At 34.2% G+C, this 23,425-nt stretch overlaps 1 protein-coding gene across 1 annotated transcript in view; it reads left to right on the plus strand.

Moving 5' to 3' along the window:
- LOC144372100 (uncharacterized) overlaps positions 1–23,425 on the plus strand; it is a 74,756-nt gene that overhangs the window by 20,424 nt on the left and 30,907 nt on the right. Inside the window, 1 exon segment of the mRNA XM_078035519.1 lies at positions 972–1,040. Coding sequence (XP_077891645.1) covers positions 1,038–1,040 — 3 coding nt within the window. The 5' untranslated portion in view covers positions 972–1,037.

Here is a 23,425-nt window from a genome sequence, read left to right on the forward strand (position 1 = left end):
GACATTCACAGTCCTATTTCTATTTTATTTAAACACATCATCTCAGTGAGGTTCTTAGTGCCTTGCCATTGCTGAGGCTTGCTTTGAACTCACTGTCCTGCCTCAGCCTCTCCAGTTGCTTGGATTATAGGCATGCACCCCTGCATGTGGTAGATCCCCAGTGTTTGATCAACAGAAACAGAGCAGACAAAAACCTGTCTTTGTGTCCTTATTTGATTCTGATCTGGATGAAATTTACTATCACTCAAAGAGTAGGCCTACTGAATTAAACAGACAGTATAGATACATAAATCAAATCAGGTTAAATTTAGGAAGCCAATTTTGAGTGAATTTGGAAAGTTGGAGACTATCCCCTGAGGGATATTATCAGGAAACTGCCCCTGCTCCAACCTGTTGCCAAGGTAACCTGTCCCAGGAATTTCCCCTCCCTACAGAGAGCTATAAGATTGTTAATGTGTCCTTGTACTCCATCCTGCCCTCCCCCCTTAAACCCACCTATTTCTCAACTTTAGGTCATCCCACCAAGCATTTTTGGGTCTAGACATGTCCTCAGGAAGGACAAAGATAAGGGTGCAAAGGCAGGAGAACAAAGGAAGCCTAGGACATATAAAAAGGGCAGAACACCTTGCTTCTTGGAATACCCTGATATCAACTATGTCCCACTTCTCCCTTGTGGGAGAAGTCTATGTTACTCTTTTCTAAATAAATCCTGCTTTGTATGCTTGCCTCAACATGCTTCTCTAATGTTCAAACTTCAACATGTGAAAAAATAAGACTTGTCACCAGTTACCAGTGGTGTCACTACCAGCCTCAATTTTGGAGGAAGTTCCTGAAGCCCTTTCCAACCTGTCTCTTGGTGAGAACTGTCCCAATCAAGACACAGCCAGTGATGAGGGGGCAGACTTCCACAGTATTCTATTCTTTTTGTTTTTGGAATCTGCCATTCATTGAATCCATTTCTTTGCTTCCAGGTTTCTGTGCTACACTGGAGCTTAAAAAAAAATAAGGGGAACACTAAGCATCCTGAAATCCAGAAAATGGTAAGTGTGTGTTCTTATTTTGAGACTTGATATGGAGGCTGTTTGAAGCCAGTGGGATTGGCAATGGTGGCTGGAAACTCATAATTGTCTCCAGAGTCTGGTGGGTAGAAGGTCTCTCTTTGGCAGCTTAGCCTTTAGTTTTCTCTGACTACTATAGTGGAGCTTAGATCAGTATTTGAGACCTCAAGTCTTTTGTTCCATAATTGTATGGTGTTTTCAGGGCCTTCCTGAATTCCTATGTGGGCATCTGTGTGCCATTATTTTACCATGTCCCCAAAATATGTGGTGAAGACTGAGATAATCATCAGAAGAGTACCCCAACTTCATTAGTTGTGTTACTGTGTGAGAGAAGCTGTGGCTTTTTTAGGGACCCCTGTTATTGTTCCTTCTAAGTGTTTATTGTTGTTGTATATATGTTTATTTATTTTATACCAGGAATTATTCCCAGAGGTGTTTATCTACTGACCCACATTCTCAACCTTTTTCTATATATTTATGTAGAGACAAGGTCTCTCTGAGTTCCTTAGAACCTCACTAACTTGCTCAAGCTGGTTTTGAACTCCACATCCTCATTGCTCCTGAGCTTTTTAAATGTAGACTAAGAAGTAACTCAAATCCTGAATGGCTATCTGATAGTTTAGCAATTATAGGTCTGAGATTAAATCTCAAATTTCCAGCTCTCTTTACATTCTCAAAGGCAGGTTTCTTGCTCAATTTGATTGAGAAAAAATAAAATAGATAGTAAAATTACAAGGCAGCTGTATAATGGACATCTTATTTAACCACACCTGAAGATTAATGGATAGATATGTTAATGAGAACCATTAAGGCCTATTCAAATTAAAAGAACACTTGAGATTCACTTGTGGGTATACCTTCAACCAAATTCTTTGTCCTTGGGGTGAACCCAATTGGAAGTCACTGGAAGGAGGATGGGATACCAAAAGGACAAACTTCAGCCTAGTTGGTAATAAGAATGCCTTTTTAAATACTCATTTTAAATAGATTTTAACCAATGCTCTACCAAAAACCATATTTAAACTTCAAACCTGACACACAAAAAATGGGTTCTTCTGCTATCATGCCCTCTCCCACATTTTGGGAGTTGTATTTCTTCTTGCTAAAATAAATCCTATTCTTTTTACTATTACCTTCACTGAGTGTCCATAGATTTTATTCTTCAAAACTTGTGAGACAAGATCCCAGAGAAAATTGGTTAAATGGGAAATTTTGTTTCATCTCAAAACTTCAGTTTCAACATAATTATTTTTTCCCATGTTTTGTTTTAAAGGGATGCTTTATTTGTATTTTTTTTTCTCCAAGAACTGCATGGCAATTTTAAAAGATTTTGCTTTATCCTTGTGAGACTTTCACATAAGAAAAAAGCAGGGAAAAATTAGATGACATTAAAAATGATGATATTTTTCTTAATAAAATAATATAGTCAATGTGTCCCAGTCGCCAGGGGCAAAATTAAAACATATGCAGTCAAGGAGAGAAATAAAAAATATTCAAATTCTTCTACCCCTTTCAATGCTTTCTTTACTCAAATTGTTCAATGTATTGTTAGACCAGGATGCAAGAAAAGACCACTGACTCCAATTAAAATCAAATTAAAGCAAGCTTATTATTTCGACCGGCCGGACTGCCTTTTCCTCCCAAAATGGCAGGAACAAGACAGCAGCCTCACCTTTCTTACAGCCCAGCTTTATAGCCCAGAAAGTTACACAAAAGGGGGGTTACAGATATCAGAACTCTGACAAGCATCACACTAATGGTAGTTTACATTTTTTGCTGGCTCCAACATCAGAATTTATGAAGACCATTAGAGCCTCAGAGAGGGTCGTTGTCTGGCCAGGGAAGGCCAATATTTATGAGGTGTCACTAAAGTTTCAGAGAGGGCTGCTATCTGGTCAGAGAGCCAGGCATGGGTGAGTTCAAGGCACGGGCAGGCATTCCAAGCAGGTTCAGAATTTGCAGTAATTTATAGTAAAGCCGAAATTAGCTTTTCATGGCTTTGTGGTGAGAGGGCTCCCAATTTAATAAAAGATCAGGTTGGGTTTATCATTCAATGTATTTATACTTTATAGGTTCTTACTCAAGAAAATAACAATCCTGAATGCTTGGCCCTGCAGTAGACATAATCAATTCACAGCAACAACAACAACAACAAAAACAAAAAATAGGTTGATTAATTTACTACTAACAAACCTAGATTAATTCTAAACACTGCAGAAGTCACTTAATCATGACAGGCTAGTGACAGACTCTGTGTACTAAGATTAAATGTCAGAACAAAATTCTTAAACCTTAGGCTTTTAGTCCAGCAGATGCACACTCACTCAGACCATGGTGACCAGATCCAGAACCAAGGCAGGCTTCTCCTGGCTTGGATTGGACAGCATGTTAAGAAGAGAACCTTCAGAGAAGTTGTGGCTTTCACCAAAATTCAGATAAAGTGGTAGAGTTTGAGAGATGAGAAAATCTTGCAGAGGATCAGAAGAACAATGACAAGTGATGGGATATCAGATCCTCATCAGGCTCTTCAACTTGAGTGCATCCTAGTTTCTGCTGGCTAAATTCCTGTTCATTAGCTCTATTATTTATACTAAATTTGAGGGATTTAAACCTCTCTTTTAATTCTTATTAGCTATCATGGGATTTCTCCATGACATCCTTTACCCTGGGGTCAGAAACTTCTGGTCTTGTGGTCTCCACTCTGATTTTCTTGTCTTTCTCTCTTATTAGGCAAGTATAGCCTGCCAGATATTTCACTCTCTTTATCAGGTTAAGGGGAAGTAACTTTTTTTTTTATTAGGCCATACTGTAGGACTCTTTGGGTTTCCCTGGTGTGACTGCATGTTTCAAACTGGAGTTTTTAAAATAGAGTTGTTTAAGCTCAGTGCTAAGTCCATCCTCACAGTCCCAATTAAAGACTTTTTAAAAATGTAATGGGACCTTAATTGATGTTTTCCCCTCCATATATGTAAGACCACTTTATTAAAATGACTTGTAGAAGCATTCCAAACATTTCCAGCCAACATCTTTGTCCTAGTGTGGAGGAAGATAAACATGGGACTGGACTTGATTTAAACTATAAGGAAGTTTAATCACAAGGGCTAGAGTACATAGTGAATCTGAACATCAAAAGCCATGTGAGGAACATGGTACATTTAAAAAAAATAGTTATCAATGGACTTTTATTTTACTTATTGATATGTGGATTTGAGGATTGAACACAAGTGACTCAACATGCTAGGCAAGCACTCTGTTACTGAGCTGAAACCCCAGTCCTAACCTGATACATTTTTAATAACCTGTTTTACATAGACATTAACCAGTAGCCTTAATACTTTTTCAATATCTGTTTGGATTGAATTAATAACCCAAAAATCAGTAAAGCAAATAATCTAATTTTATCTCCAACTGTCGTTTCAGATATCACAGTGTGTGAGTTAAGATTCTCTTTTAAAGAACTTAACTCTGTGTTGTGTTCTCATTCCAACCCCCCATATTTGCCAAGTCCTTAGTTTTAGAACAGTATAACATAAGGTGTCCACAGATATCAATGTCTCTTAGCCTATTTAGAAAATATCATTATCTGAGTCTTGTCTTCTAGAGATCAGTTTGAACTATAAGTGTGTAGCATCTAAGGGGAGTAGTTCAGTGCTGTGAAGCTGGAAGGAACCTTTTGATGTTCCTTTCATCTAAAAGGATGTTTTTTTGGGGGGTGCATAAAAGGAATTAAACTCAGAGATTAAACCTTTTCTCTAGCCCTAATTTACATTTTCTTTGAAAAGAGTTGCTTAGTGCCTTACCATTGCTGAGGCTGCTTTGAACTCTCCATCATCTGCCTCAAACTTCCAAACCCCTGGGATTAGAGGCATTTCCCACCATGCCTGGCTGGCATTTTATTTTTTTATCAGATACTGTGAATAAAGCTACAATAAAAATGGAATTGCAGTTATTTCTTTGAGAAAAGTTTTCCAATTCATTTAGATGTATTCCCAGAAATATTATTACTGGATTATATGGAATTTTTTAGCCAGATTTTATTATTATTATTATTATTATTATTATTTGAGTCACTATAGATTAACCCATAGGCACTTTGTCACTGTGCTATACACCAACCTGTTTCCCTTTTTTGAGACAGCATCTCACTCATTTGGTTACAACCTTGCCAAATTGCTGAGACTGGTCTTAAACTTGAGATTCTCCCTTCTTATACTCCTGAGCCACTGGAGTATAGGCATATGCAGCCTTGCTTTGCTACCCAAAATTATTATTAGTGGATTATATGTCATTTTTTATCTTGAGCTTTTGAAGAACCTTAACACTTTTTTCAAAAAATATATTTATTAATTTTCACTAATATTTTTACATGTATATGTACACTGGCATAATTGTAATCTTTCAGAAATTGTTCACCTTAGTTGGTTTTGCACTGGGAGATAAACCGAGGAGTACAAACCACAGAGCCACATCCCCAGTCCTTTTTATGTTTTATTTTGAGACAATGTCTAAGTTACTTAGAGGCTTGCTAAGATGCTGAGAGTGTCTTTCAAATCACAATTATAAACCTCTGGATTACAGGCCTCTGCCACCACACCTGGCTCTCAGATTTTACCTAAAAACATTATGAGAGCCTTGCAGAGGGCACAGAAAATTGATTGAATTTATACATTAAATTCCTGAGGCAAGTTTATGTGAAGTAGCCAGTGTACGAGTGTTCTGTAAAGATTTATTTGAATAAACAGATTTGTGTTTTCTGATTTCTAATATTGGTTATCATAATCCATAAAGGTGAGAGAAATACAATGTAATTTATTGGTTTTCAATCTATGTAGATTTGCACATTCTCAGTCTCTTTTGCTTCCAGAGCTTAGAAGTTCAGGACATAGTAACTTGAAGAAAAGATGTTTAAGTTGAGAAATTTAGTATACAAGCAAACTCCTCCTAGGAGCAATTGGTAGCTCTGGCTTTATTACTGGAGTTAGCAGGGTTGGGGCTGGGCTCATGAACTGCTAGAATTTTACTCAGGGTACCAGGGGGTTCATTGTATTTCCTCCTATTATATCCACAATAAAATCTAGGGAGAATATCATCTGACAGCAACAGCAATTGGGAAAATATGTTGGCAAATGTTTTCTTGAGATAAAAAACAACGTTGATATTTGGCCTTGATCCCAGTTGATAAAACACTGCAGAGGCTTTCATTGCCCCTAGAAATCACCATACATTCTGTGGCTTTGACACTTCTGTTTAACTATTTCTTACTTCTGTTTACTCTGGGTGATATTGGCCATTGGGGATTTGTTCTCAAATGTGGTAATTTGCTCAACACTGGGCAAATACTCAGTGTACCCCAGATTTTCATTCCGATTGAAGGTAAATATTTTTTAAATTGCTGAATGTATTTCAGTCTCTCTATTCATTTATAACTTTGTGAAAGAGACACTCAGAACATGAGTAGCTTTTTATTAATTATATTTTTAGATGGAGGAAAACTCTAGAATTTTAATATTCTGCCTTATTTTTAACATCATCCCCCATTAACATATGCCTTTTATTGTTTCTAAGTTTGGAACCAAGTACCTTGCACATTCTGCACACACACACACTCTACTTGTAAATTGTGCTACTAGTCCCAAATTCCAACTTCATATTGGATAATTTTACCATTCATGTCTAATATTATTTTTCACATTGATAGTTTTTATTTAGGCCTTCCTATTGCTCTTAACAATGCCAAAAAATGACATATTTGTCGATTCAGATTTGGATAATTTATGATTCATTTGTTTGTATTATTGCCATACAGTTTCATAGTACACATTAATGTCACAAAAGAATAGCAACTTTATTTGGTCTTAAAAATAGAAGGTTTTTGGCTATTTTACATATTTTTTTCTACATAAATTTCAAAAAAACAATTCATGCATAGTAAAATTTTAATGGGAAAATATTATACATTAAACAGAGATAAATGGTTTTCTTTGTAATTATGAGTTTTATTTACATACATGGTGTATACAATGGAGCATTTTATGTCCTCTGTAAATTTTTGTTTTGTGATAAATTGCACATATTTTCCTTGAAAGCCTCTCTCTATATAATGTGTTACACAGATATCACCTGTATATAATACTTATGCAATATTTTGTTCTGTCAATTAAACTGAATAAAATTATGTTGTGGAGACAAATGATACAAGTCATGGAACATAACAGGAAACAGTTTTCTTTGGCTGCAGCCAGGTTCAGAGGGCATAGCTTTTGGTATAATCAATCAAACCCCTGAACCCCAAGTTTGGGTAGCTTCAAAATTCTATACCCAGCATATAAGTGGAGTGCTCAGAAGCTCACAGTCTGCAGAAGTTTACATAGAAGCAGTTTTTTTTTCTTTCACTTTTCTCAGCAAGTTAACCCTTTAAGGATTGCACCTGAGAAGGGGAGAGATTCTTCTTTCTTTGCTCCTCCTGCCTGCTATTACTAGGGAGCCCAATTGGTAACTTCTCTTATCTTAGAAATGTAAACAGCTGTGTGAAGTCCCAGCTCCAGGCCAAGAGGCCTTGTTTACATTTTTTTTTTTTAACAAACTACTCTACTGAATACATGTTTGTGAGAAACTAGTAAGTGGGTGTACAGTACCTGGAGTGCTGATTTCCTCCCAGGTATTGGCCAATTAAAACAGGGCAACATTGAAATTGGAAATTTATCTACTTTGAACTCTTTTGTAGAGACTCTTTTTGTGATAGTCCAAAAATCAGCCAAGTTGAAGTTTTCTGGAGAAGCCCAGTTAAAAATTTCTATGGAGAAAACAGAAGCTACTTCAATGAAACTAAAAATGTGTCTGATCCCAAGAAAGCAGTTTCTTCAAAGTATAGTATTTATTTCATTTTGAATGTACTTCATCTTTGCACCTATTTTTCTGGTTTCAACAGCATGGATGAACATATTTGTAGCCTTATGCTATCATATAACTACATATTATCAGGATCAGAAACACAATATTTTATATAGGCTTTGCTACTGTTTGAGGAGTATCATCTATAATAAATAAACACTTTACACAAAAAATAATAGCGATTTATATTCTTTCTCTAATTCAAAAGAATTTGTTTCTTGCCCTCATAAATACTGTGTAATTTTTTTGGCATCAGATGTTAATTTGCATTTTTATAATTTGTTAAGATGTTAAGAGGTTTTAATTTTTGAACATTTCTCCTACCATAAGTACCCTTATTTATTTATTTTTATGTGGTGCTGAGGATGGAACCAAGGGCCTCACATGTGCCAGGTGAGTGATTTGCCACTGATCCAGAACTCCAGCCCATCTTTGTACCACTTAACAAAAAAAGTTTATTTCTTAATGTTGCCCAATTTATAATTTTTTAATATATTTATGTAACTTTCTGAAAATAAATAACTGCTCTGTTTCGTGGTTCTTGAGATTTAAACCAAAGTTGCCATTACACTCATTAACATCCCGAGGCATTTTTTAAAAATCTCTTTATTTTAATTTTTTTCTTTTCTTTTTTATTGGTTGTTCAAAACATTACAAAGCTCTTGACATATCACATTTCATACATTAGATTTAAGTGGGTTATGAACTCCCATTATTACCCCAAATACAGATTTCAGAATCACATCGGTTACAAATCCACATTTTTACATAATGCCATATTAGTAACTGTTGTATTCTGCTACCTTTCCTATACTCTACTATCCCCCCTCCTCTCCCCTCACATCTTCTCTCTCTACCCTACTGTAATTCATTTCTCTCATTTTTTTTCCATTCCCCTCACAAGCTCTTATATGTAATTTTATATAACCATGAGGGTCTCCTTCCATTTCCATGGAATTTCCCTTTCTCTCCCTTTTCTTCCCACCTCATGTCTCTGTTTAATGTTAATCTTATCCTCCTGCTCTTCCTCCCTGCTCTGTTCTTAGTTGCTTTCATTATATTAAAGAAGACATTTGGCATTTGTTTTTTAGGGATTGGCTTGCTTCACTTAGCATAATCTGCTCTAATGCCATCCATTTCCCTGCAAATTCCATGATTTTGTCATTTTTTAGTGCTGTGTAATGCTCCATTGTTTATAAGTGCCCCTTTTTTTAATCCATTCATTTATTAAAGGGCATCTGGGTTGGTTCCACAGTCTAGCTATTGTGAATTGTGCTGCTATGAACATCAATGTAGCAGTATCCCTGTAGTACGCTCTTTTAAGGTCTTCAGGGAATAGTCTGAGAAGGGCAATAGCTGGGTCAAATGGTGGTTTCATTCCCAGCTTTTCCAGGAATCTCCATACTGCTTTCCAAATTGGCCGCACCAATTTGCAGTCCCACCAACAATGTAGAAGAGTACCCTTTTCTTCACATTCTCGCCAACACTTGTTGTTGTTTGACTTCATAGTGGCTGCCAATCTTACTGGAGTGAGATGATATCTTAGGGTGGTTTTGATTTGCATTTCTCTGACTGCTAGAGATGGTGAGCATTTTTTTTATGTACTTGTTGATTGATTGTATGTCCTTCTCTGAGAAGTGTTTGTTCAGGTCCGTGGCCCATTTGTTGATTGGGTTATTTGTTATCTTATTGCTTTTTTTTTTTTCTCAGCAAGAGAAACAATAAGAGAGGTAAATAGGGAGCCTACATCATGGGAACAAATTTTTACTCCTCACACTTCAGATAGAGCCCTAATATCTAGAGTATACAAAGAACTCAAAAAAATAAAATCTATTTAGATAGAGACAGGTTGTTGGCAAGTGGCCAAGCTAACCTTGAAATTTTAACCTTTGTGCCTTAATCTTCCAAATAGATGGCATTAGAGGCAAGTACTATGAAATTTTCAATATAAATTCCTTTTATTCATGCTGGGGATTGAATGCAGGGGCAACTGACAAATGAATCATATTCCTAGGATTATTTTAAATATTATATAGTGACAGAGTCTCACTGAGCTTTTTAGTGACTCTTTTTGTTGTGGCTGAAATTTAACTCACAATCCTCCTGCCTCAGGCTTCAGAGTTTTGGAATTGCAGGCATATGCCACCACACCTAGCATAAATTCCTTGTTATAGTAACTTTTGACAGATATATATGGATTATTGAATCTAGGGGTGGTATACCCTTAAGCCACAGCCACATACCGAGGCCATTCAATATTTTATTTTGAGACAGAAACTTCCTCATGGTGGTCATGGCCTTCCTGTGTTGACGAGGCTTTCTTTGAACTTTTGGTTCTTCAGCTTCTACCTCCCAAGTCATTAAGATTTTTTGTGTAATATTATTCACAGATATATTCTATTTTTATATTGAAGAATATAATACTTCTGAAAATGAGTTTCTTTTGGTATTAATAAAGCATATAATAGTTTACTCCAAAAATAATTCCTTGTCCCAATAATTTTTTTGGAAAGAAAGTCATATTTCTATTTCTGCAATGCACTGCAAACTTTCTCTAAATTTCAAGTTTCTTGTTGTTTGTTTTGTTTTGTTTCATTTTCTTTTTCTTAATAAAGGTTCTGTGTTACTTACACACATCTATTTATTCATTTTATTATAAGGTATTTAATCATTTCTATAAGTTCATATTGTACAACAATGTGTGGTAAAATCCATCTTGTTCAGTGATGTAGTTCAAGTAAATATAATATGTAGCCTGAACATTTGGCAATACAAAATTCTAGATGTCAGTATTCTCTATGACATATAAAAAATAAATAAGATAAATTTAAAAAAAAAGTTAAAATTTTAGAGTTCATTTCTTGCAATTTATACCTATTATTAAATGAGGTTTATTTGGTACAGGTACATATATATTACTTTTATATACAATTAATATTTTATTGCTACATCTCAAATTAATCATATCTCTTTCAATTTAATTTGTCTTTTGGAAGCACCCACACATGTCATTCTATACAGATGTACATTTTATGTGGTGTGAAAATTTTGCTTTTGCTTAGTATCTTCTGCCCTTTACTCTCCTTTTTATGAAATTGTCTTTTCAAAATTATTCATTTTCATGAATTTTAGATGTTTTATTTTAACTAGTGAAGTCTGTAGATTTTCTTTTTATCCTCAGCTTTAGGTGCATTCCACTATATAAAGTTTTAATGTTTTGTAATTGACCTCTAATATTCTGTAAAATTTATCCCCAATTCTGAGCACTCTGGACTATTGATGTCTGAATGGAAAAAATCTCAAAATTATTCATGCACCAAGCAGGAAATGGATGGAGCAGAATGAAAGACTGGTGGATGCTAAGTATGTAGGTGACATTATTTTTTTTAAGTATTGGTGGAGGGGCTGAGTTTTTGTCTCAGCTCTAGATTTTTGACCTAGCACATAAGAGGCCCTGTGTTTGATCATCAGCACCACATAAAAATAAATAAATAAAATAAAGATATTGTGTCCAACTACAACTGAAAATAAACACATTAAAAATTGTGGAATATATGAGGGTAGGAAGAAAAAGATCAATTAAAAAAAAACTTGAGCAGCAGAAGGGTTCAGATGCAACAAGTCTACAATGGCATTATGAGGTTACAGAGGTAGTGTTCTTGAAAGCAGAAATAAAATTTGGGGAGAAAGAAAAAGGTAACTTGCACTATTCCCAAGTGAGAGAGCCAGGTGAGTGGGTTCTGTTTTTAACTCTTCCCATCCAGAAGTGGAATTGACAGTTCATAAGGTATGCCTCAGTAAGTAGTAGAATACCATATAGAAGTACCTTTACACTTTTTTAAGGTTACAAGATCTCTTTTACAATTTCAGTCACATTACATCTTTGTACTTTTTAGTTATTCATTCATTTATTCAATTATTTATTTGTTTCTTTATTTACTCACTTTTTCTTGTCATTGTTTTTACATTCCTAGTGATTATATAATGGCATAAATATCCTGAATGTTAACTTATCTAATATTGGTTTATGTGTTTATGTATATACTTATTATTTGAAGAATTTCCCCCTTGCCAAGCCTGATTTATATTAAATCTTAATCATTTTTATAAATAGTTGATAAAAACACATTATTTTAAACAGCTTAAGGATCTATCTCATGAGCATAATTCCAATCACAAACTAAAGTGGGCATCTGGGTCAATTAAAAGCTGTGTCAAATCTCCTCTTTGTTCCTATTTACATCTAATATAGGACTCCTGTCTCACTTATATATATTTGAGAACATACTAATTTCTGAATTCAGCATTTAATAAATGCAGATGAGTTTCCATCAAAAATCCCACTATTGTTTTTAAATCGTTTAAATCCTTTACCCTGAAAGTTTCACTGATTATCCCCCCTCCCTCCCTCCGTGTCTGTCTCTGTCTGTCTGTCTCTCTCTCTCTCTCTCTCTCCCTCTCTCTCTCTTTCATATTACAGACTGAACCCAGGAATGCTTTCCTGCTAAGAAACATCCTCAGCCCTTTATAAAATATTTTATATAGAAAAAGGGTTTTGGGGAGTTTCTTAGAGCCTCACTAAGTTGCTGAGGATGGCTGCCTTTGAACTAGTGATCTTTCACCCACAGCCTCAGAAGACTCCAGAATTACAGGCATGCACCACTGCATAGAGATTTTGATATTCTCTTTAAAAAATCAATCACAACTCTAATAATTGAAATTGCATTTACATCACTCTTTTTTAATGCAGTAATATATTAGCATCTAAAATATTTTTTGAAACAAATTTATAAGATGACTACTATTTTATTCCCAGAGTTTATTCTGTTACCTCTTTAGGATTGATAAATGTTCTTCTTTCTCTTCTTTCTTCTTCTTAGATATGTGTGTCTCTTGTTATCAAATGGGTCTATGATAAGTGTGTTGAAAAATATGATTCTAAACCATCACAAATCCCCACATTTCAAGAGTGTTGAGAGCAGAAAAAGAACAATATTCATAACTAATGAATCACTTTCAGTGGAAGCATAGTACCAGTGTCCAACGTGGAATGCAATCAAGATGCTTCAGTGGTAAGGTGGTGTCAGAATCACCACCCTAGGGATTTGGGGACCTTTAAAGCACCATGTCCATATCAGAATCTTTTACTCACCTTTTAAATACAGTTACTGTTGCTTGCATAAAAAGTAAAACACTATGTATAAGAAAGGTGAATGAGAATTAAATCCTCTGGAGGCACCAAGGTTGATCTTTAACTCTAGTTGAAAATTAGTAAAATAAGAAAGACCTTGCAATAGCCCCATCTTTCCAAACTACATGGAATAGAACATTTAGATGTACTGAACTGAAATGACAAAAATGCATTTCATGAGGTGGCATCAAAGAAATTTTAATGGCAGAATCCTGGAAATGTGGGATAAAAATATAAACATACATATACAGTTAAATGGAGAAAAAGGTAAATAATAAGCTCATAAATGCAGGGGTAAATTCAGTGTACCTGAGTTGTATGTACAAGGTAATGATAACACCTAAAAGATGAAGAAAGTAGTAATTGAGGTGATACAGAACTCTATAATTGTGGGGAATAATAATAAAATTTAATAAAAATAGATACTGTTATATGCCTTTGGGTATGCCTCTTTCCTCTGCTGTTCATCTGAATTTGATTCTCTCAAATAAGCTTAGCTGGGTAAAGTGCTTTCTGAGTTTTTGTTGTTTTTTTGTTTTGTTTTGTTTTGTTTTCAGGATTTTGTCAGCTATGTCTTTTTTTTTTTTTTTGAGAGTCTTAAAAAGAGAGAGAGAATCTTAATTATTTTTTAGTTTTCAGCAGACACAACATCTTTGTTTGTATGTGGTGCTAAGGATCGAACCCAGGCCACACGCATACCAGGCAAGCATGCTGCCACTTGAGCCGCATCCCCAGCCCTCAGCTATGTCTTGTAATGCCCAGTCCTGAACTTACTTTTGTTGCTCTTTTACAACTATTCTCATCTGCAGAGGCACAAACCCACTTCACTCATTTTGTTCAATGAACTGACTTTTTTTTATCTTTGCAAACAATGTTTGGAATAGTCAGTCTATTGGAGGGTCTTCCATATCATATAATATGGTTCTCAGACCCTGTGGGAATTGAGGGTATTTACCTGCTATGCTACTATCATCTTCCCTATGAGAAGGCTTATCTATCTTTTGTGTTTTGAGTACTCCACCAACTCAGAAGAGAAGTATTTGTGGTCACAAGCTAAAGAACACTAGAAGCTACGAGATTTGAGAAAATGCAAGGAATAATTTTCTCTTTGACTTCTATAGGAAATATGGCTATTTCATCACTTTGATAAAAATTTATATACTCAACGTCATTCACACTGTGAAAGTCTTGTATATAAATAATCCATAATTGTAAGAAATAATTTCTGGTTATTTCATTTCAATAAGTGACTTAATTTTTTTATCCATATTAAAAATCAGAAATTACTGAAAATTAAATCTATACAGTCAAATTTTCATCATGATAATGTGATCCAAATTAAGTAGGAATTAAGAGAACATTGAACATAGATGCTATAAAACATGATTGAAACTTCCCTGCCTTTTTTAAGTGTCAGAAACAGGTTGATGAAGCAGCTTTAAATTTCTGAATAGTATGTAAGTTTATTTGTGATTTATTTTTCAGTACTAGTTTCCAGGGCTGGGGATATAGCTCAGTTGGTAGAGTGCTTGCCTTGCATGTGCAAGGCCCTGGGTTCAACCCCTAGCACACACACATACACACACAAAAAAAAAAAAAAGAGAGAAAGAAATAGCATTTTCTTTGTGATGTAACTTATTGGTGTTCTTTGCTAAACTATTCTCATAGTGTTAGATACTCACATGTTCTCTTTGCTTTTAGTTACTTCTGATAACTTCTGCCTTAACTATTATTTTCTTATGAACCTAATAGGAATACATTTTATTATTTGGAACTAAAAAACCTGATTTTCACAAAAGGAGGTTTTCTACTGTTAAATATATTCTTATTATTCTAGTTTTATATTTTGGAGATTGGCTGTTTTATTTTCAGCTTTTTTACCTACTCAATTTAAACTTGGTCAATTTTTTGGCTAGTTTCTTATAATATGTTTAATCAAGTGAATGTAGTTTGATCAATTTTATGGTCCTATTCTCTACTTTTATACCTCATTGATATTGGTTTCTTCAAAGTTTCCCATCAAAGTTTCTGATTGGTGGTGGGGATAACTAGAAACTAAACTCAGTGCTACTGGAGTACTGAGCCTCATACCCAGACTTTTTTTGTGTTTGATTCAGTGTCAGGGCCTCACAGATTTGCTTAGTGCCTTGTTGCTGAGGATAGCTTTGAAGTTGAATTCCTCCATCCTCAGTCTCCAGAGCTACTGGGATTCTAGGCTTAAGCCACCTAACGCAGCTAGATCTTGTATGTTTTAATTTGGTGTCATTTTAAACTTGCAAATACAACTATGTTGTACTTACAGAAATATATTTCCATTTATTATGCAACTATTATTGTGGTAGCAATTTTTTTTGTGGGGGTAATGTTTCTCTATAATTTTTTTATTGTACTTACTAAATTAAATATATAATATATCATGTTAATGTCATGTTATTTACAGTTTTTTTACAACATTTATTATTTTTGTAGCTATCTAGTAACTAAAAATGAATAAGCTCATAATTGTTCAATCTTATATGACCCCAATGTAGCTAGTTTCAGACACACTTTTTAGTGTTTGTACTCAAATTTGTCATAACTAAAATAATATAGTCAGTGTGTCCCAGTTGCCAGGGGTCAAAATTGCAACATATACAGTGAAGGAGAGAAATAAAAAATGTCCAAATTCTTTTGCCCCTTTCAATGCTTTATTCACTCAAATTGCTCAATGCATTTATACTCTATAGGTTCTTACTCAAGAAAATAACAATCCTGAATGCTAGTCCCTGCAGTAGACATAATTCATTCAAAGCAAAAATTAGGTTGATTAATTTACTGCTAACAAACCTAGATTAATTCTAAACACTGAAAAACTCACTTAATCATGACAGGCTATTGACAGATATTCCCTCTGTGTGCTAAGTTTAAATGTCAGATCAAAATTCTTAAGCCTTAGGCTTTTAATCCAGCAGATGCACACTCAGGTGGTGTCCAGGTCCAGAACCAAGGCAGGCTTTTCCTGGCTTGGAGTGACAATAGCTTGAGGTGAGCACCTATGTAGAAGTTGTGGCTTTCACCAAAGTCCAGATGAAGTGATAGAGTTTGAGAGATTAGAAAATCATGCAGAGGATCAGAATAACAATGACAAGTAATGGGATGTCAGGTCCTTATCAGGCTTTTCACCTTGAGTGCATCCTTGTTTCAGCTGGCTAAATTCCTGTTCATTAGCTCTATTATTTATACTAAATTTGGGGGCTTTTGACCTCTCTTTCAATTCTTACTAGCAATTCTTATTAGATATCATGGGATTTCTCCATGACATCATTTATCCTGGGGTCAGAATCTTCTGTTCTGTGGTCTGCACCCTGATCTTCTTCCCTTTTGCTCTTATAAGGCAAGTATATCCTGCCAGATATTTCACTCTGTTTATCAGGTTGAGGGGAATTAACTTTTTTTAGGCCATACTGGAGGACTCTGTGGGTGTGCCTGGTGAGACTGCATGTTTACTTATTAATATGTGGATCTGAGGATTGAACACAGTGCCTCACACATGCTAGGCAAGCCCTCTGCTACTGAGCCAAAACCCCAGCCCTAACCTGGTACATTTTTAATAACCTGTTTTACATAGTCATTAACCAGTAGCCTTAATACTTTTTCAATATATGTTTGGATTGAATTGATAACCCAAAAATCAGTGAAGCAAAGAATCTAATTTTATCTTCAACTGTGGTTTCAGATATCACAGTGTCTGAGTTATGATTTCCCTTTGAAGAACTTAACTGTGTGTTGTGTTCTCATTCCAACCTCTCATATTTGCCCAGTCCTTAGTTTTAAAAAAGTCTGAAATAAGGTGTCCACAGATACTAATATGTCTTAGCCTATTTAGAAGTCTTGTCTTCTAGAGATCAGTTTGAACTATAAGTGTGTAGCATCTAAGGGGAGTAGTTGAATGCTGTGAAGCAGGAAGGAATCTTCTTATGTTCCTTTCATTTAAAAGGAAGTTTGTTTTGGGGGTGCATACCAGGAATTAAACTCAGAGGCACTCCACCACTTAGCCTCATCCCCAGCCCTATTACATTTTCCTTTGGAAAGATTTGCTTAGTGCCTTACCATTGCTGAGGCTGCGTGAACTCTTCATCCTCTGCCTAAAAATCCCAAGCCCCTGGGATTACAGGCATTTCCCACCATTCCTGCCTGGCATTTCATATTCTTTTTGTATTAGATACTGTGAATAAATCTACAATGAAAATGGAATTGCAGTTATTTCTTGAGAAAAGTTTTTTCAATTCATTTAGATGTATGCCCAGAAATATTATTACTAGATTATATGTCACTTTTTACCTAGATTTATTATTATTATTTGTATTTATTGAGTCACTCTAGATTAACCCATGGGCATTTTGTCACTGTGCTATACACCAACCTGTTTCCCTTTTTTGAGACACCATCTCACTCATTTGGTTAAGAACTTGCCAAATTGCTGAGACTGGTTTTGAACTTGAGATTCTCCTTTCTTATCTTTCTGAGCCACTGGGAGCATAGACATGTGCAGCCTTGCTCTGCTACCCAAAATTATTATTAGTGGGTTATGAATCCTTTTTTTTTTCTTGAGCATTTAAAGAACCTTAAAAATTTTTTCAAAAAGTATATTTGTTAATTTTATGTTTTCATCAATATTTTTATATGTATATGTATACTGGCATAATTGTACCTGAGTTTTCTCTATCTTTGTAAGCAATGTTTGGAATAGTCAGTCTATTGGAGGGTCTTCCATATCATATAATATGGTTCTCAGACCCTGTGGGAATTGGCTACATTACTATCATCTTCCCTGTGAGAAGGCTTATCTATCTTTTGTGTTTTGAGTACTCCACCAACTCAGAAGAGAAGCATTTGTGGTCACAAGCTAAAGAAAACTTAGAATCTACGAGATTTGAGAAAATGCAAGGAATAGTTTTCTCTTAGACTTTTATAGGAAGTATGGCTATTTCATCACTTTGATAAAAATTCATATACTCACCATCACTCACACTGTGAAAGTCTTGTATTTAAATAATTCATAATTATAAAAAATAATTTCTGGTTATTTCATTTCAATAAGTGACTTACTTCTTTTTTTAGCCATACTAAAAATCAGAAATTACTTCAAATTAAATATATGTATTCAAATTTCCATCATGATAATGTGAACTGCATTAAGTAGGAATTAAGAGAACATTGAACAAAGTTGCTATAAAACATGATTAAAACTTCCCTGTCTTTTAAGAGTGTCAGAAACAGGTAGAAGAAGCAGCTTTAAATTTCTGAATAGTATGTAAGTGTATTTGTGATTCATTTTTCAGTACCAGTTTCCAGGGCTGGATATATAGCTCAGTTGGTAGAGTGCTTGCCTTGCATGCACAATTCCTGGGTTCAATCCCTAGCACTAGGAGAGGGAGAGGGAGAGGGAGAGGGAGAAATACCAGTTACTTTGTGATGTAATTTATTGGTGTTTTTTAATAAACTATTCTTTTCATGTTAGACACTCACATGTTCTCTTTGCTTTTAGTTATTTCTGATAACTTCTTTCTTAACTATTATTTTCTCATGAGTCTAATAGGGATACATTTTATTATTTGGAACTAAAAAAACCTGATTTTTCACAAAACGAGGTTTTCTATTATATATATTCTGATCATTCTTGTTTTATATTTTGGAGATTGGCTGTTACATTTTCAGCTTTTTAACCTACTTAATTTAAACTTGGTCAATTTGTTGGCTAGTTTCCTATCATTTGTTTCATCAAGTAAATGTAATTTGCTCAATTTTATGGTCTCATTCTCTAATTTTCTACCTCATTGATATTGGTTTCTTCAAAGTTTCCCATCAAAGTCTCTGATTGGTGGTGGCGATAACTAGAAACTAAACTCAGTGCTACTGGAATACTGAGCTTCATACCCTGACCTATTTTGTATTTGATTCAGTGTCAGGGCCTCATAGATTTGCTTAGTGCCTTGTTGCTGAGCATAGCTTTGAAATTGAATTCCTCCATCCTCAGTCTCCAGAGCTACTGGGATTATAGGCTTAAGCCATGTTACCCAGCTAGATCTTGCACATTTTAATTTGATGTCATTTTAAACTTGCAAATACAACTATATTGCACTTACAGAAATATATTTCCATTCATTATATTAAACTATTATTGTGGTAGTAATTTTTTTGGGGGAGTAATGTTTCTTTTTAATTTCTCTGTTGTACTTACTAAATTAAATATATAATATATCATGTTAGTGTCATGTTATTGGCACTAACATGATATATCATTTAATATTTTTGTAGCTATCTTGTAACTACAAAAAATTAATATTATTTACAGCATTTAATATTTTTATAGCTAACTTGTAACTAAAAATAAATAACCTCATATTTCTTCAATCTTAAATGACCCCAGTGTAGCTAGTTTCAGACACACTTTTTAGTGTTTGTACTCAAATTTGTCATTTTATGATCAGTAAGCCAATGACAAAGTTTAGATTCATTCAAAATAGAATCATTTAATTGTCTTTATTCAGGTTATCATCACATCTGATAATCCTATAAAGAACATAGTAGTGTGCCTACTTCATAGTTGATTGTGAGTTGTTTTAGTAATTAATATGTTACCACAAGGTATCCATTAGAAACAGCTCATAATTTACTCAGTGTACATTTTTTAAAACATGATCTTTTGAGAGACCTTTAGCATGAAAGCATGATGATATGCATGAACATTTAGCCCAGCAGAACTAATGAACAGGAAAAAAAAAAACTGTTTATAATTTCTGGTCCAGAAATGTAGCTCAAGAAAATAGATAACTAAAGGCAATAAAAATACACATTTTCTACTTTCTTAATGGATATTCAAAACAACGTATAAAACTGCATATTTAGAATATGTCTCTAGTACCTCAAAAATTGAAAAAAAAAAGAAACTCACACTATGTGGAAAGTATTCTAAGTATTCTTCTTTATATTATTTGACACATATTTTGGGGTTTCTAAAAAAAACATGTAAAAAATAGAGAGTGTCTTTAGACTTTAGTGTTTAACATTTTTATTCATCACACACACACACACACACACACACACACACACACATATACATTTGGCTTTGTATAAAAATCCTGGTTGAATTTTACTAAGTTTTTTCAGAGTGCAACTACAGGCTTCAGGATGTGTATCTTCTAGTCTAGCATGTACTTAGTGCCACATTAGGTATTCACCAGTGGAAATCAGCCCTCATATGGGCTGAGGAGAAACTATCATTCAATTTCATTTAATCTAGCTTTTCTCTTAGTGAATATGTAGGAGCAATGCTCTGTTCTGAATTCTGTAAGCCCACCAACGTAACTAAGGCACTGATTAATTAATTAATTAATTGGTTATTTTTTTAATCGTATTCTGGAATTGGCGTAAGTAAATATGTGGCTCTTTATTTTATTCTTATTTTTATCTTTCTTTGTAATGGGGATTAAATCTAGCAGTGCTCTATAATTGAGCAAAATCATGTCTGCTTATGTTGTCCAATTTGTTTTGTACTTCCATTAGTATCAGGAATTAAACCCAGAGAAACTTAACCACTGAGTTAGTTCAAAAACTTTTTTTTTGTTTTTAAATTTCGGTGGTTGCCTTTAACCTTGATAATTACCTGCTTTTGCCTTCTGAGCTACAGTTATTACAGAAATTCACCATTATAACAAGGAGTCTTGTACTTATTGGTTGGCCTCACCATCACAACTTACTACAATTATAGATGTACACCATCATGCCTGGTGCTTGCTGAGCAATTGAGGTACTGGGTTCAATTCTCAGCATCACATATCCATAAATAAATAAATAAAAGTCCATCCACAAAGCATGTATATATATATATATATATATATATATATATATATATATATATATATATATATACACTGGTTATTAAACCCATACTATTATAATAATTAGGCTTCATTAATCTGGATAATGAACTAAAAGTAATGTATATATCCTGGTCTCAGGGGATTACAATTCTTCAGTTATTTACAATATATATCATGTACCTTTCATTTGCAAATTTAATTTATCTTCTTCAAGTAGAAATTAAAATTGAGGCTAAACAACGTTTAGTGCAGATTTTTTTCACCTAAGAAATAAGTGCTGATTTTGTAATTTAAAGAACTATTAGATAATTAATTCATTTGTAATAAATTTCAGGTATTAGTTATTTTAGGGGTTTTGGTGATTGACCCCATTGACCCTTTACCAATGAGTCACAGCCTGAATATTTTCAATTTTAAGACATGGTCTCTCTATGTTGCAGAGGACATCAGTAAGTTGTTGAAGTTGGACTCCAACTTGCAATCCTCCTGACTCAATCTTCAACATTTCTTTAATTACAGTAGTGTTCCAGTGCCCCCCTACAGTTATTAGATTTTAAGAGAGCACAATTGGAAATAGAATGACCTTGCTTAGCTGGCTTTATATTTGTAATCCTCTGGCCTCAGCTTCCAAAATTGCCAGTTTTACAGATGTATGATAAATTGTGTATTACTCATATATGTGTAAATAACATCAGGGAACTTTATCCTCAGGTACTTATTTCTCAATTTTCATTTTGTCTTTTAGTAAATGCTTGTGACTCCTTTTTCATAAATCTGACTGTCCCTATGCATAGTTCCTTCTGTCTGAAAACATGGCCATGAGATATAGATGATTTTTGTTTGTTTTAACACAGACCTGTGCCTTGCTATGTTAGAATAACACCCAGAACATATGCACAAGCATAGATAAGAAGATTGCTGACACTTAACTAGAGCAAAAGCGAGATTGAGGAGGCTAAGGAACCCAGAGAACTGAGGAGTGTGTGAGACTGAGAACACTAATCAGCAGGGAGATCAAGTTTATATTCTATATAAAATAAATAGGCAATACAAGAAAGCATATGTGTGAAGTATTAGAAGATAGTAGTTACTCATGTAAAATATTTATTCACTCATAAAACAGCAACAACAATCAATAGATTATTAGCAGAATGTTCATTAGAACATAATAAATGTTAATTTTAGCAAAAGGAAATATATATAATACAAAGTTGAAAATTGGCATTAGATATCCTTTCAAAAAGAGATAAATAGACAGATATTGCAAGACATACCTTTAATCCCATGACTGAGGGCTGAGGCAGAAGGATTATAAATTGGAGGCCAGCCTAATACACTTAGAAAAACTGTCTGCCACTGTAAAAAGTAATCAAAAGGATTAGGGATATAATTCATTGGAATATGACCCCAAGGTGCCCTCTGTGTCTAAAAATGCAAAACAGAGAGAGTGAGAGAAAGATAGAAAATAAGGGGCTGAGAGAGAGAGAGACAGAAAGAGAGAGAGAGAAGAAAGGAGAGAGAGAGAGGGTGGGGGGCAACCAAGATTAAAAATGTATGTTTGTACATGGGTTTTTGAGAGAGAGAGAGAGAGAGAGAGAGAGAGAGAGAGAGAGAGAGAGAGAGAGAGAGAGAACACAAACCATGATTAAAAACATACATTTGTATATGGGTTGTGGCAAAACAGTGAAACACCTGCCATGCTTGTGCAAGATCTTGGGTTTGATCTCCAACAGTGCATGCACACACACACACACACACACACACACACACACAAATAAATATTTATTAACATAAGAATATTAAAAACTAGACAACTTTACAATAGTGGTTGATGTATAGACATATTTTCTTATATACTTATTAAAAATTATAAAGTAAAAATGAAAATTAAAAAAACTACAGTATATTCACATAAATGTAAGTGGATCTCATAATGAAAACTCAGTGTCTTTTTGAACAATAATTAGTTACATTTTTTATTTTTCTATTTTACCGGCTAGAATTTTGACTGCTTTATGCATTCCATAAATTATTTATCTTTTAATTTCTGCAAAGAACATGTGAACATAAAATTAACTTTATAAATATTTTCAGGGTGTAATTCTTTATCATTTAGCATAGTCACATGTATACCATTTTAAAATTTAGTTTCAGGAACTATTTTAGATGAAAAGAAATTAGTGCCCACTAGCAGTTTTTTCTTTTCTTTTTTTTTTTTTTTCAGGAAGCTCTTGGCAATGACTAATATGTGTTTTTGCTTCTTGAATTTACTTGCTCAGAAAATTACAAATAATATTAATTGTTAAACACATTACAGTTTTGTTGCAGTAATTCACTTGCAGGTCAGCATGGGAAAAGAAAGAAGAAGAAGCAGAGCAAGCAAAGCAGCAGGAGAAAAAAAGTCCTTTATTGTGTACAAGCAA

The sequence above is a fragment of the Ictidomys tridecemlineatus genome, chromosome Y (assembly GCF_052094955.1).
Source record: "Ictidomys tridecemlineatus isolate mIctTri1 chromosome Y, mIctTri1.hap1, whole genome shotgun sequence".
In the NCBI taxonomy this organism is placed as follows: domain Eukaryota; kingdom Metazoa; phylum Chordata; class Mammalia; order Rodentia; family Sciuridae; genus Ictidomys; species Ictidomys tridecemlineatus.